This window comes from Rousettus aegyptiacus, unplaced genomic scaffold, assembly GCF_014176215.1.
Source record: "Rousettus aegyptiacus isolate mRouAeg1 unplaced genomic scaffold, mRouAeg1.p scaffold_m13_p_9, whole genome shotgun sequence".
In the NCBI taxonomy this organism is placed as follows: domain Eukaryota; kingdom Metazoa; phylum Chordata; class Mammalia; order Chiroptera; family Pteropodidae; genus Rousettus; species Rousettus aegyptiacus.
This window is the reverse complement of record NW_023416312.1, coordinates 106,398,079-106,413,256: the sequence shown is the minus strand read 5'-3', so window position 1 is coordinate 106,413,256 and position 15,178 is coordinate 106,398,079. Positions and strand designations below refer to the sequence as shown.

Genomic DNA, 15,178 nt, shown 5'->3' with positions numbered 1-15,178 from the left:
TACACAGTAGGTTGATTTTAGACAACAGACCTGTATTATAAACATTAAACTTGCTCAGAGAGTAGATCTTAATTGTTCCCAGCACTAGAAGACATTAAATTATGTGATGCAGTAGAGGTGTTAACTAACACTACCATGGCAATTATGTTACAGATCTATTAAATCAATATGTCCTACATCTTAAACTTACAAAATGTTGCACGTCAAGTACATCTCGATAAAAACTGTCAACAACATGGTAACTGTGAGGTGAGGGATGTGTGAATTAGGTTGCTCGTGGTAATCATTTCACATATAAAATGTATATGTAAAGCAAATCATGTTATACACCTTAGATAGATACAATTTTTATTTGTCAATTAGATCTCGATAAAGCTGGAAAAACCATGTTTGAGTATCTGTGTCAGAACCTTAGGGCTCAAATAATTGGACTATTAAAATAAATACTGCAACGGAAATGAGTCTGCACTTAATTACACCGTTAATTTAGTCATACAACCATGAAATTACGTTAATCTGAAAAGAAACAGCAAAGCTCTTTTCCCTTCAGGAAATTAACGGCATATATAACTGCGGATAAAGAACAGAGAGCCACGTTGTTGAAACCCTTTGCTCCCACACAAGGTCGTACAGAATGTGAATCACACATGGCTCTTAGCAAAATCACACACTTGTTCATGATGTAGACATTTGGAAAATGTTAAATAATGAGTATCAAATTCATAAATGTCGAAAGCTTGCTGTACTTGTATTGTTGCAGTAATGTCATCGAACACCTATCGTTGCAATGAGAACATGACTTTCTTGGGGACACAGCCGCCGTTTTTTTTATACGAAACTTGATCTAAAACAAAGCAAGTACTTGAAAAAACATTTGTTTAATTAATTCACCTCCTAATCAGTCTGTTTTAAGGCCATCGTCATCTCTGAAATTGTGCCAGTTCTTTTACAAAAATATATCTGATGATGTCATTGCACTGTCCGAAAACCTTTAATGGCTGTTCATAATCTGCTTTACGAAATTATGTCCACAAGTCGTGTGCGGGGAATTGAAAGGGAGTTCACATGGTGTTCCCTGTCTCAGTCTCCTTAAGCTATGCTAGTTGTGTGTTGAACACTTTGGGTTGTTACCGGTCTGTGCGCTCGGAAATGATGCTCCCCTCAGTGTGAAAAGACCTGCACTGTCCTGCGCCTGGCAAACTGTTTTTCATTGTTAACAGTCGGCTTAAATAGCACCACTTTTGTAGCTTTCGATGTCTCCCCCGTTTGTTTTTCTGTAGTACTATGTTTGCTCATTCTGAAAATGGACGGAGCTAAGTCGGGGGAGGGAGGAAGAGAAGGAAGCGCCCCGTGAACGGCCTTTGGCCGAGCAGCTGCCGCAGCACTACGTGGTCAGCGCTTCCCGCAGGCAGGAGCAGGAGGGTGGGGCCGGGTGGCTTTTAGAGCGGGAGATGCTCCGGTTCCCATGTCGCTCGCTGCGTGGCAGCGAGACAAAGAGAAAGGGCCCGAGGCAGAGATCCGGGGAGCCGAGCGAGGACGCAGAGCAGTCGCCGCGCATGGGCGGGCCCCGTCGCTGCCGCTGCGGGTGTGCGCGGGGCGGGCTGCGGGCCGCTCGGGCTCGCGCAGCCCCGACCTGGGCCGGGCCGCCTTCCGCCGCCGCCGCCCGCGCCCCCGCGCCGTGACTCATGCCGCTCGCGCCGGGCGGCCCCGCGAGGCGGCCGCCGCCAGGGTAGGCAGTGGAGCGCCGCGCCGCCGCCTGCGGCCAGGCCCAGCCCCGCGCCGGCAGGCCCGCTCGGTCGATCTTCGAGCCGAGGATGCGGCGGGGCTGGAAGATGGCTCTGGCCTGGGGGCTGCGCTGCTGCCGCCGGGTGCTTTCCTGGGTGCCGGTGCTCGTGATCGTCCTCGTCGTGCTCTGGTCCTACTACGCCTACGTCTTCGAGCTCTGCCTGGGTGAGTGCGGCGGGCACCGGCGCGGGGGACCGTGCTCCGGCGGCACGGCCGGCCCTCCCTCCGCGCCCGCGCGCCCTGGGTCCTCAGCCCCCACACCGCGGCTTCCCACAGCATTTCTGGAGCCGTCCCACGAGGGTCCCGCCGTGTCGCCTTCGCTCACCACCCAGGGCTACCTACAGATCTCTTGGCCTTACGCACTGGCCCTTCCCGATGGGGCTCCCTTTTCTCATACAGGAAAACCACTCGCGCCTTGCGTCCTCATTCCGGGGAACCCCGCCCCACCAAGCTGAGGACGCAACATCCCCCGGACCCTTCAACTGCCCGCTGACATGACGAATCCCACCAGTGCATCCGACAAGGAACCCCGCTCCCCATGCCCCCTCACGAGGAATCTCAGAACACTTCCTGCATTCTCTTACTGCTTCTCCTTTGCCCAGCACTGGCATTCATCGCTGTCCAGTGGTCCTCTCTCGTGTTCAACAATCCCATCTCCACCGCAAGGAGATTCCACTGATACTTACTGTCAGCTCCAATCTAGACGCCCCCCCTAGCACCCTTAAACTTACACCCTATAACGCTCCCTGTTCATCCACTGTGAGATCCCGGGGTATTTCCACTCCCTGCACATTAGGACTCCTGTTTGTCCTGTTGGACAGCCCTTCCAAGTCCTTCTCAGACTGCTTATGTCTTCATACCAGCTTCTTCTCATTTAGAAATTATGGTGAGGGTCCTGCTTTTGTAAACCCACGATCTGACTCCACTTATACCTTCCCTCCCTTACCTATGTGCCAATACAACACTCTGTTCCAGGGAGACTGGGATTAACTAGAGAGGCAGGAGGTGACTCTCCTTCCAATACACACTTTTCTTCTAATCAGCTCTGGGCATCAGAGTTCGAATTTTCCTCATTTCCTTCTTACATTTATTATGGAAAATGCACACAGTTATTAAACAAATTCAATTAGTTGCCTTCACACTTACAACTTTTAGGCTACTTTTCTTTTCAATCTAAATCTGCTACTGAGGTACGTTCAGTGGATAACTGCTAACAATTAAATACTACTTAGTCTGTGCTAGTCAATGTTCTGAGTCCTGTAGATATATCAACTCTCTTTATATTAACTCATTTAATCCTCACAATAACCATACAAGGCAGGTGCCATTACAGTCCCCGTGATGCACATGTGCAAACTGAGAAACAGATGAGCAAATGGAGGTACAGACCAAGTCAGAATCAGTACAAATAATCGGCTTTCTACAAATTCTTCTTAAGCCACATAATAGTAAAAGCTGAAAGGAAACTTAGAGCTTATTTGTTTTATTTAACGTATTTTCAGAGTACTTGTTATATGCCAGACACTGTTTTTAAATGACTACTCTGTCCCTCTCTTTCAATCTTCACACTAACCCGATGACGTACATACTATCATTATGCCCATTTTAAAGACAAGACGACCGACGTACAGCAGAATGAGAAGTTGACCTAGGAGTTACTAAGCTGGTAAAATAGCCGAGCTTGGATGGAAACCACAGTCCATGCTTTAACCTCCACAGTATCTTAACTTTCTGCCTCTTCTCAACTGATACAGGTCAAAACTTGTGGCTCACAGTACAAATGTAGCCAGTAGATGTATGTTATTTGGCCTGAACAATGTTTTCTTAGCATTTTGCTCCAGTTACCATTATTTAAAAAACAGGAGGGTAAAGTAGCCTTGACTTCCAATTCTGACTTCCCCAGTCATCCTGTCATTTTTATTTAACTATCTTTAACAAATGAGAGACCTGAGTTTCTCAATCGAATTTTCCTAAAGTCACCTGTTTAGTCAATAATGGAGAATTGGATGTCAAGGCTGACTGATACCAAAACAACACAACCAGATTAACAGATCTAAGTTTCAATAGGGCTCAAAAAGTAATATTAAGGACTTAACTTCTTTACAGAAATAGAACCTGATGTCTTTCTCTCTAATGTGAGATTAGAGCTGAAGCCAAAAGTAGTAATTGTGTCTTACAGTTCTCAGAGTTTGAACTCTGCCATTTAGTAACTAGGAGACCTGGGGGAAGTTGAGAAAATTCTCTCTCAACATCAGTTACCTCACATGCACTTTATTTGTGTGGTTGTTCATTTATACCACAAATATTTGCTTAAATGATATGGCACATGAAAAGCATGCACCACAGTTGACAACACATTGTAAAAACCCATTAAATAGTAACTTGTTATTAATATTATTAATGAGAGTGTAAGGGATTCTGCCTGGCTCAAGAAAATAAGCAGCTTATACTCTTAGATAGATGGGAAAGTAAGAGTGTCCATTTTTCTTTTAGGTAAATTTACATAACATCAAATTAGCCATTTTAACATGTTCAATCCAGTGACCCTTAGTATGGTCACAATGTTGTACACCATCACTAATATCTACTTCCAAAACATTTTCAACGCCCCAAAAGGAAACCTCACGGCTTAACAATCATTCCCCATTTCCTCCTCCCCCTGGTCCCTACCAGCCACTAGCCTGTGTTTTGTCACTGTGGATTTACCTATTCTAGATGTTTCACATAAATGGCATCATACATTATGTGCCCTTTTGTGTCTGGATTCTTTCGATTAGCGTATTATTTTTGAGGTACATCTACATCGTAGTATATAACAGTACTTCATTCATTTTTATGGCTGAGTAACATCCTGTTTTATGTACATACCGCACTCCATCCATTCATCAGTTGATGGACATTTGGGTTGTTTCCACCTTTTGTCTATTATGAGTTGTGCTGCTATAAACAAAAAATTGTACAAGTATTTGTTTAAATACCAGTATTCAGTTCTTTTCAGTAAGTACCAAGGAGAGGGGTGGAAATTACTGGGCTGTATTAATTTTATGTTAAATGTTTTAAGGACTCTCCACATTTTTTCCATGACGGCTGCACACGTTCATATACCTACCAGAAATGTAGGAGGGCTCTAATTTCTCCATATCCTCACTAACACTTGCTATTTTCCATTTTAATTATAGTCATCGTAGTGGGAATGACGTGGCATCTCATTGTGATTTTTATTTGTATTTCCCTGATAATTAATGGTGTTGACCATCTTTTCATGTGCTTGTTGGCTGTTTACATGTCTTCTTTAAAGAAATGTCTGTTCAAGTCCTTTGCCCTTTTTTAATCATGTTATCTGTCTTTTTGTTGCTGAATTGTAAGATTTTTCTCCCATTCTGAGTTGTCTTTTCACTTTCTTGATAGTACCATTTGATGCACAAAGTTTTAAATTTGATAAAGTTCAATTTATCTATATTTTCTTTTGTCATCTGTGCTTTTGATGTCATATCTAAGAATCCATTGCCAAATGCAAAGTCATAGAGAGTTACCCGTGTTTTCTTCTAAGAGTTGTATAATGGTAGCACTTACATTTCAGTCCTTGATCTATTTTGAGTTAAATTTTTATATGGTGTGAGGTAGGAGTCCAGCTTCATTCTTTTGTATGTGATTGGTTATGTAGTTGTTCCAGAATCATTTGTAAAAGAGACTATTCTTTCCCCATTAAACAGTCCTGACATGATTGTCAAAAATCAATTGACAATAGGTGTATGGATTTATTTCTGGTCTCTTTGATCATTTGTCTATCCTTTAGCCAGTACCACACTGTGTTGATTACTGTACCTTTGAAATTAAGAAGTATGATTTTTCTAACTTTATTTTTCTTTGTTAAGACTGTTTTGGCTAGAGTCTTTTGCAATTCCATATGAATTTTAAGATCAGCCTTTCCACTTCTACAAAATGATCGGTGGAATTTTGATAAAGATTGCAATGCATTTGTATAATATTTTGGAGAGACTTGTCATCAAGTTTTCCAATCCATGAACATGGGATATTTTTTCATTTACTTAGTTCTTTAAATTACTTTCAGCAGTATTTTGGAACTTTAGGTGTATAACTTTTGAGCCTCTGGTTAAATTTATTTTATTATTTTTTTTGATGCTATTGCAAACATAATAGTTTTCTTAATTTCTTGTTCTGATTGTTCATTGCTCATGCCTAGAAATAAAACTGATGTGGGGTGTCAATCCTGTATTCTGCAACTTTGACGAATTTGTTGGTTAGCTCCGAGATGGTTTTTTGGTGGATTCTTTAGAATTATTTATACATAGGATTACATAATCTGCAAATTAAGATAATTTTATTTCTTCTTTCCAATTTGGATGCTTTTTTATTTCTCTTGCCTAATCACACTGGCTAGAACATCCAGTACAATCTTGAATAGAAGTGGTGAAAACAGGCATCCTGACCTTGCTTCTTATCTGAGGGAGAAAGCTTTCAGTCTTTCACCATCGAGCACCTGTGGGGCTTCCGTAAATGCCCTTTATCAAGTTGAAGAACTTCTGTTTCTAGTCTTTTGAGCTTTTTTCACCCCACAAAAGCGTGTATAATATTGTCAAATGCTTTTCTAGCATTAATTGAGATGATCATGTGGGGTTTATTAATCAGTGTATTACGAGATTGATTTTCATATGTTGGACCACCCTTACATTTCCTGATTCATCTCGCTTGATCATGATATTTTATCCTTTAGTATGCTGCTCTATTTGGTTTGCTAGTAATTTATTGAATAGTTTTAGACTTATATTCATAAAAGATATTTGTAGGTAGTTTTTTTTTCTTATGATGCCTTTATTTAGCTTGAGTGTCAGGGTAATGCTGGCCTTATAGAATGAGTTAGGAAGTGTTCTTTTATCTTTAAATTTTTGTAAGGGTTTGAAAAAGATAGGTGTTAATTCTTTCTTAAATATTTGATACAATTTGTCAGTGAAGCCATCTGGTCTTGGCTTTGCTTTGTTGGGAGGTTTTTGATTATTGATTCAATCTTTTCATTTAAAAGTCAGCTCAGATTTTCTCTTTCTTCTTGAGTTAGTTTTGGTGGTTTCTGTGTTTCTAGAAATTTGTCCGTTTCACCTACATTATTTAATTTGCTGGCATACAGTTGTTTCTACTATTATAATCCTTTCTATTTATACAAGTTTTCTATTAATATCTCCACTTACATTTCTGGTATTAGAAATTTTATTCTTTCTCTTTTTTCCTCCCTCATTCATTCTAGGTGATCTTTTCAAGGTCCCAAATTTCAGTTTTATTGATTTTGTTGTTTTTGTGTTCTCTATTTTGTTTTTTCTTTACTCGCTTTATTACTATATCCTTCCCTCTGCTAGCTTTGAGTTTCATTTACTCTTCTGTTTTAGTTCTTTAAGGTATAAAGTAAGGTCATTGATTTGAGATTTTTGTTCTTTGATAATATAGGCATTTACAGACACAAATTTCTCTCTGAGTCCTGCTATCACTGTATCCTATAGGATTTGGTATGTTGTGTTTTGTTTTCGTTCATCTCTAAGTATTTTCTAACTTCACTTGTTATTTATTCTTTGATCCACTGATTGTTTAAAAGTGTGTTATTTAACTTCTCCATAATTTTGAATTTTGTTGTTTTCATTGAATTATTAATTTCTGATTTAATTCCATGGGTCAGAGAAGATACTTTGTATGATTTCAATCTTTTAAATTTACTGAGATTTTTTTTTGTAGTATAAAATATTAGATAATGTTCCATGTACATTTGAGGAAAAAATGCGTATTCTTCTGGTCTCGGGTTCAGTTGGTTTACAGTGTTATTCAAGTCCTCTATTTTCTTATTCATCATCTGTCTAGTAGTTCTATCCATTGTTGAGAATGAGTATTGAAATTTTCAGGTAACATTTGAATATTGTTTGCATCTCTCTTCAATTCTGTCAGTTTGCTTCCTATATTTTGGCACTTTGTTGTTAGATATGTAGATTTTTATAATTGTTATGTCATCTTAATGAATTAGCCCATTTATCAATATAAAACATCCTCGGTTGTCTCTTGTATCAATTTTTAACTTAAGGTCTCTTTTGTCTTAGTAGAGCCACCCTAGTTCTCTTTTGGTTACTATTTATATGATAGCTTTGAAACACTGCCTTCCAAAGTGGCCGTAGCATTTTGCATTCCTATGGGCAATGAATGAGAGATTCTGTTATGCCATACCATTTTCTGCGTTTGACATTTTCATTATTTTGGAGTTTTGCCATTCTAATATGTGTATAGAGATAGCTCACTGTTTTACTGCATTATTATTTGATATTTATTTTTAGTGTACTCATTTTGCTTTCAATTTCTTTTTCTATATGTACTTTTTTCCTCTAGTGTTTGTCTTGTGTATTACAATTAACATGTTAACTTTATAATAATACGATTTGAATTAATATCAACCTAATTTAAAAATTACAAAACTCTGCTCCTTTACAGCTTCATTCTTCACTTCATGTTGTTATTGTCACAAATTGCACCTTTATGTATTGTGTGCCTATTAACATAGATTTATCATTACTGTTTTATGTATTTGTCTTTAAATCATATAGTAAATAAGAGTGGAAAAAGAAAAATACAATACTACGTGGCTTTTATATTTACCTAGGTAAATAGAAGTCAGATTCTTTTCTCCTCCAAGTTTGTTTTTGTTTCCTGTTCTGAGTTGTTATTTACTTGTTCAATGATTTTTTTTTTCTATTAAAGACTGTATTCTTTGTTATGTGTGTTCTATAAAGTCTCTGTTCTTTGAACTTTTGGTCAGTTAGTCATTTGATAGAGATTTCATGAATGCTTGTAGCCATAAAAGAAATAGTAAGAAAGAAAAAATATTCGCCTATACTTTGAAGATTAACTCTGTGTTGTGACACAGACAAAAATGGAAGAAATCTGACCAAGTCCATTCAAATGATTATTGAGGAGAATTTTTAAAGACTCAACAAAAACACCTGCAAAAGAAGAGAAAGAGAATGTATGACTGATGAAGGACCCAAGGAAATAGCCCTTAGAATATAGTTTCATTTTCTGGGTTTTCCTCCATTTTTTCTGACCCTTAAGTGTTTATCATTGCATATAAAAACTATTCTATTTAAAGCTTCTCAAGACTGAGAGCCATACTTCGTAATTTCACCTTTCTTCAGCACCTAGTACAAGTGCACATAGATGTTGGTGGTGACCAGTAAAGACTGGTGGTAGGCCTCAGTTTGTACAAATGACATTCTGACAAATGTTATGTATATATCGAGGTAAGCCAACAGGAAATGACTGGGAAAGGCAGACACAGCACATGGAAAAGCCCTCGAGGCTGGGATCTAGTCCTAACTCTACCACTGACTTGCTCTATGACCTTGGGCAAATCATTTGATGCTACTCTAGTCCATTTTTCCCATCTGTAAAATGAGACAGATGAACAAGAAGATTGCTAAAGTCCCTTCCAGTTCTGAGATTGTGTGAAATCTTAGTTCAAATATAATAATGTTCATTTAGCACTACATGCATTAACTCATTTAAATCTCAAGTAACCTTGTGAGCTACGTACTGTTAGGGAATTTAAGGATCTTGCCCAGGATCTCAAAATAGTGTGACTGGGCTTCTATCCCAGATAGTCTGACTTCAGAGCTGGCGTGCAACTTCCACACTATATTACCTCTAAATATATGAGAGGTGCTTGGTATTTAAAGACATTCAACAGTGAATACTTTGAGAAAATAAATAATCATCTCCTTATTAATCAGCTTTTCAGATCTTACTACCATGTTTTATTGCTGTTTTTTAAAAAATCAAGTTATACTTGTATTTGTTGAATGAGTAGAAATTCTTAATTACTCAAGGTTTAAGATGAAGGAAGATAGCAAACAATAGAATTTAATCTTCGCCCTCCCTTATCTCAGCAGGCCGATGATTCCCTAAAGTACCACAGACTAAATTGCTCAAAAATGATGCTATGGAAAAATGGATTAGAAAATTGTTTTAAAATATCACTAATTTTGACCTTTTCCTCTCTTTCCACAGTGACTGTTTTGAGCCCAGCAGAAAAAGGTAAGAAGGTATGGTGAATTTTATTGGCAGGACTGTATCTCTCTATCTAAAAGTGAGTTATATGAAAGCCTATAATTTGAGCAACTTTCCCAGGACTATACTGAACTGGAAAGTTTAGGACAATGGTTTTTAAGAAGTTTTTAAGAAGTTTACCTACAGGTCAGCAAAACACATTCTCAGTGGCCCCTTTGGCTATAGGACAGGAATTGAAAGTTACCATGATTTATGATAGAGAAGGGCACAGGTAACTGCTCTGTTGGCCATAGTGATTCTAGGCTCTCTCTTGGTTCATCACTGTTTTCCTAGATACCTTGTCTTTTTTTAATCCAAATCATCCCCTCTTCAAGGCATGGAGTAAGGCTCTACTGGGGGCTTTTGAGGGTTAAGTCCTTCACCATCACTTTTTTAATATATTTACTGTACTGCTCTCCACTTATCAGCCCCATCTTGGCTTGGTCTGCAGTTTATTCTACCATTCTAAAAATTTCAAGGTATTTTCCATTAAAAATGTATAAGTGAAGCATGAGTTTTGACAAACCTTTAGCATTACATTATTTTTAGCAGGCATAATCATTAGTGTTTATGTAGCCACTTTATATAGTCACTTTCAATTCTCACTTCATGGGAATTAATTGTAATTCATTAACTACATAGCATTCATATTGTGCCATTTTAAATCTCCTGTTTGCTATTACTCATTTAACAGAGGTGTTGACTATGAGAGCCGCAGAGCAGAGTGGTGGGAAGACAGTAGACCACAGAAGTTAAAAGTATGAGTTCTGAAGATAAACTGTCTAAATTCAAATCCTGGCTTCACTACATCCTAGTAAATTATTTTACCTTCTTTGTGCTCATTTTATTCATGTGTAGAATAGAAATAATAATGCTACCTAGTTCCTAATGTCGTTGTGAAAATTTAATGAATTAATGCATGTAAAGCATTTACAGTAGTGGTGAGTACAGCACATATGGATTACTGTTTAAATGCTTGCTACTATTATTATAGCCTTAAAGCAAGTCTTGAGTTACTTCTTATTCTTATGTATGGTTCTTAAGGTCAAAGATCATATATATATAATTTTCCACAATAAGCTTTCAAGACAAATTAGGTGGTGGTTTAGATGGAGCACTACCATAATAGGAACAATGACAAAAATATTGTTATTACTGGAAACTATAATTTATTGTGCCAGGTAGCCTCCTAAGTATTGTATATATGTTGTCTCCTTCGATATTTATATCAACACAATGATGTAGACAAACTTATGTCCATTTTAATGGGAAGGAAACTGTAATGACAAAAAACTTCTCTAACCTGGTAAAGGAAATAGACATACAAGCCCAGGAAGCACAGAGAGTCTCAAACAAGATGAACCCAAAGAGGCCAGACCAAGACCCATCATAATTAAAAATGCTAAAGGTTAAAGACAAGGAGAGATTCTTATAGCAGCAAGAGAAAAGCAGTTAGTTACCTACAAGGCGCTCCCATAAAATAGTCAGCCGATTTCTCAACAGAAACTTTGCAGGCTAGAAGGGACTAGCACAAAATGTTCAAAGTGGTGAAAAGCAACGATCTGTAACTAGGACTGCTGTACCCAGCAAAGCTGTCATTTAGAATCAAAGGACAGATAAAGAGCTTCCTGGGCAAGAAAAAGTTAAAAGAATTCATCACTACTAAGCCAGTATTACAGGAAATACTGTAACTTTTTCTTGCCCAGGAAATGTTAGAGGGACTTCTTTAAGAAGAAAAAAGAAAAGAAAAAATATATAATAAAATAGCAATAACTATATATCTATCAACAATTACTATAAATGTAAGTAGATTACATGCTCCAATGAAAAGATAGGGCGGTTGAATGGATAACAAAACAAGATCTTTAGTTATGCTGCCTACAAGAGACTCACATGAGAATGAAAGATAAACACAGACTAAAAGTAAAGGGATGACCTAGAGTGTATTGTGCTGAGTGGAGTAAGTCAGACAGAGAAAGACAAATATGATATCACTTATATAGGGACTCTGAAGACAAAATAAATGAACAAACAAAACGAGAACAGACTCATACAGAGAACAACAGACTAGTGATGGTCAGATGGAGGGGGGTTGGGGGATGAGTGAAAAAGGGGGACGGGATTAAGAAGTACAAATTAGTACTTTTTTTACAGTAGAAAAGTTTTATTAGAAGGGAAAGTACACTTCCGGACGTGGATGTAGGCCCGAGCAAGAGAAGCGTGGCTCAAAAGGCCCAAATTGGTACTTTTATTGGTAGTTACAAAATAGTCATGTGATATATAGTACAGCATAGAGAATACAGTCAGTAATATTGTAACTATGTGCAGTGTCAGATGAGTACTAGATTTATTGGGGTGATCATAAGTTATATGTCTAATCACTGTGCTGTACACCTGAAACATAGACTATTGCATGTCAACTGTAATTGAAAAATAAAAAATTAAAATAAAAAATTACTCTAAGATGAAAAGACATTAAAGGAAAAGGCCCATTTTATTTATTTGTTTATTTAGAGGTTGTTAGACTGTTTTTATTATTACCAGTTAACAAGTGAAGAGAATGGAGGCTCAGAGATAACTAAGGTAACTTAACTGTTAGAGTCGTAATAATTACTACTTCAAGTGCACTTACTATGTGCCAGCTACCCTTCTAACGTGCCTTAGGTGCATTTAATTCTCATTAAAGCCCTATGAAGTGTGATCACGTGTCCATTTATGGATAAGAAAACAGTATAGAGAGTATATTAGTTAACTAGAGCTCCCATGACAAATTACCACAAACGTGGTGGCATAAAACAACAGAAATTTATTCTCTTATGGTTCTAAGAGGGCCGAAGTCTGAAATTCAGGTGTCAGTGGGCCATAGTCCTTCCAGATGCTCGAGGGAAGATTCCAGAGCTCTAGAGACTGTCTTTGATCCTCGGCCTGTAGCTGTATCTCTTCATCCTTGGAAAAGGCCTGATATTAGATTTATTTTTTTTGGTCAGGTATATTGATATAATTACATGCAATAAGAATCACTCTTTATAAGTGCACAGGTTGATGAGTTTTGACAAATGTATGCAGTGATGTAAACACCACTATCATCAAGATATAGAACATTTACATTCCCCTCAAAATATTCTCTCTGTTCCATTTACAAGCAGTGCCCTCACTCTCCACCCTGGCGACCACTGATCCATTTTTGGTCCCTGTAGTTGTACCTTTTTTGGACTGTTATCTAAATTGAATTATAAAATACGTAGCCCTTGTATCTGGCTTCTTTCACTTGGCAATATGCATATGAGATTCGTTCATGTCTCTGTGTGTATGAGTAGTTTATATACCGAGTAGAATTGTATATTTTAGAGGTCCCAAAATTTGCTTATTTATTTACCAATCGATGGGCACTTGGGTTGTTTCCAGTTTGGGCTATTATGAATAAAGCTGATCAGAATATTCATGTACAAACCTAAAATTTTATATTAAAATAAATCAAGTCAACATCATATTAATGAGGTACAGGATTTATTGGTTGCATCGACAAAAGCAAATACATTCTGAGGGAACCAAGCTGGGATTGTGATAACCTCTGCCACTTCCCCAACCAGTGAAAACTTGGCTCACAACTCCCTATGGACAATAGAGAGTCTCTGTTCTGCTTTGGTGTCTGCCATGAGTATCCCTGACAACATGGAGAGATTGGGCTATATACCTAATCCAAATGATATGTACAGAACGATGACTTCTCACCTACCCATTTTAAGTCAGGGAAGTAGCCAAAGGTTATTCCCTAAGGGTTGTTGCCCTGTGTACTTTTTTATGCCCGAGGTCAATGAATCAAAGAAATGTTAAGTAGACATTATCATGAAGAGGACTGGAAGCAAAACATTTTTTCTTTTTGAACAAGGCCATGGTACGTCTGCCCCTAAATTCTGTAATTTTTACCACCGTAGCTCAGAAAACAAATAAGATTCAAGAAGAGAAAGGAAGGAAACGAGTATTAATTGACTCCTTAGAGTTTGTGAGGTACTTCCGTATTTAAGTCAATTAGTTCTCAAAACATCCCCTCAAGGCAAACTGACAAGATTGTTGGTGTGTGTGTGTGTGTGTGTGTACACATATGAGAGCAGCAAGGTTGAGTAACTTCTCAAGGTGGCAGATCCAGAATTGAAACCCCAGTCATCTGATTTCGAATCCATTGTATTTTGCATGACACTTCAGTGCCCAAAGAAGACCCAAAACAGGGGACTCTTCAGCGTGGAAAAACAAAAACTAAAAGATGCTATAATCCAAGTTTATAAATACCAGAAGGCAATGTGTTTTGTTAGCTTTGTAGTTTACCAAATCCAAATACACTCGAACGTGAAAAATATTAAGGCAAGTAAAATGAAGCCCTGCTTTGCATGGTGCTGGAAAACTTATGAAACTCATTATTCCCCAGAATTTGTATAGACTTAAGACGTAGCCAGCTTTATAGAAGATTTATAAAAACTGATGAGTGGTAGATGCCTAATACATAATTAGGGGAAATTAGGATACTTGGTAGAGAACCCTAACTTTTGAAGTTGATATCAATAAGTAAAAGCACTGGAATTTCATCCCACCATCGGAGAGACTCCTAGTAGATAGTTGGCTAAACCTTGGAACCAACTCTTAAGAAAAATCTCATGTTTTCCTACGAGATAGCTAAATCATGGAAACAACTCTTGAACAATTCTTGTATTCTCATGAACTATCCTTAGCTGTTTGATTACAATCTATGGGCCTCTAACCCCATTCTCGCCAAACACTCCTTCAAATAGCTGAGAGACAAGGGGTAGCTTTTTGTTAGAGCTTATAAAGCAATGAAAGTAAAGTAAGGCTCTCAAATACTAGCGTCAACACCTCATTGCTAGGTGCCATACTCCAAGGGAGAAGTGACTGTCTGGGTGACAGATTTACTCTTGATCATAATCTGGGGATTTCTAGCTTGAGCCAAAATTGGATTTGAGTGAGGGCTCTTTCAATTGCTAAAACTACAGTAGCCGGTCCTATTTGAATTACAATATGTAGTTGAAAGGTACACCCCTCCCCCCATTACCCCATCCCTACCAAGTCCTATGCTTTTGGCCATCAATTTATACAAAAGGTATTATAGAAAATAGTGTCTTTTAAAAACTAAACAGTTTCCAACAATATCTTCTAAGGAAAAGAGGTACGTTAGATAATTGCCACAGTAACAGCCATAGCATTCGTTATTATTCACACAAGAATGTGTATACACACACACACACACACACACACACACACACACGCACTCACTTCCCATTAGTCTCCGGGA

General features: G+C 38.1%; 1 protein-coding gene across 1 annotated transcript in view; it reads left to right on the top strand.

Annotated features, from left to right (window-relative positions):
- Nucleotides 1-1,718: 1,718 nt before the first annotated feature.
- ZDHHC15 (zinc finger DHHC-type palmitoyltransferase 15) overlaps nucleotides 1,719-15,178 on the top strand; it is a 45,486-nt gene continuing 32,026 nt past the window's right edge. Inside the window, exons 1-2 of the mRNA XM_016130745.2 lie at nucleotides 1,719-1,950; nucleotides 9,838-9,864. Coding sequence (XP_015986231.1) covers nucleotides 1,815-1,950; nucleotides 9,838-9,864 — 163 coding nt within the window. The 5' untranslated portion in view covers nucleotides 1,719-1,814. The remainder of the gene's footprint in view (nucleotides 1,951-9,837; nucleotides 9,865-15,178) is intronic.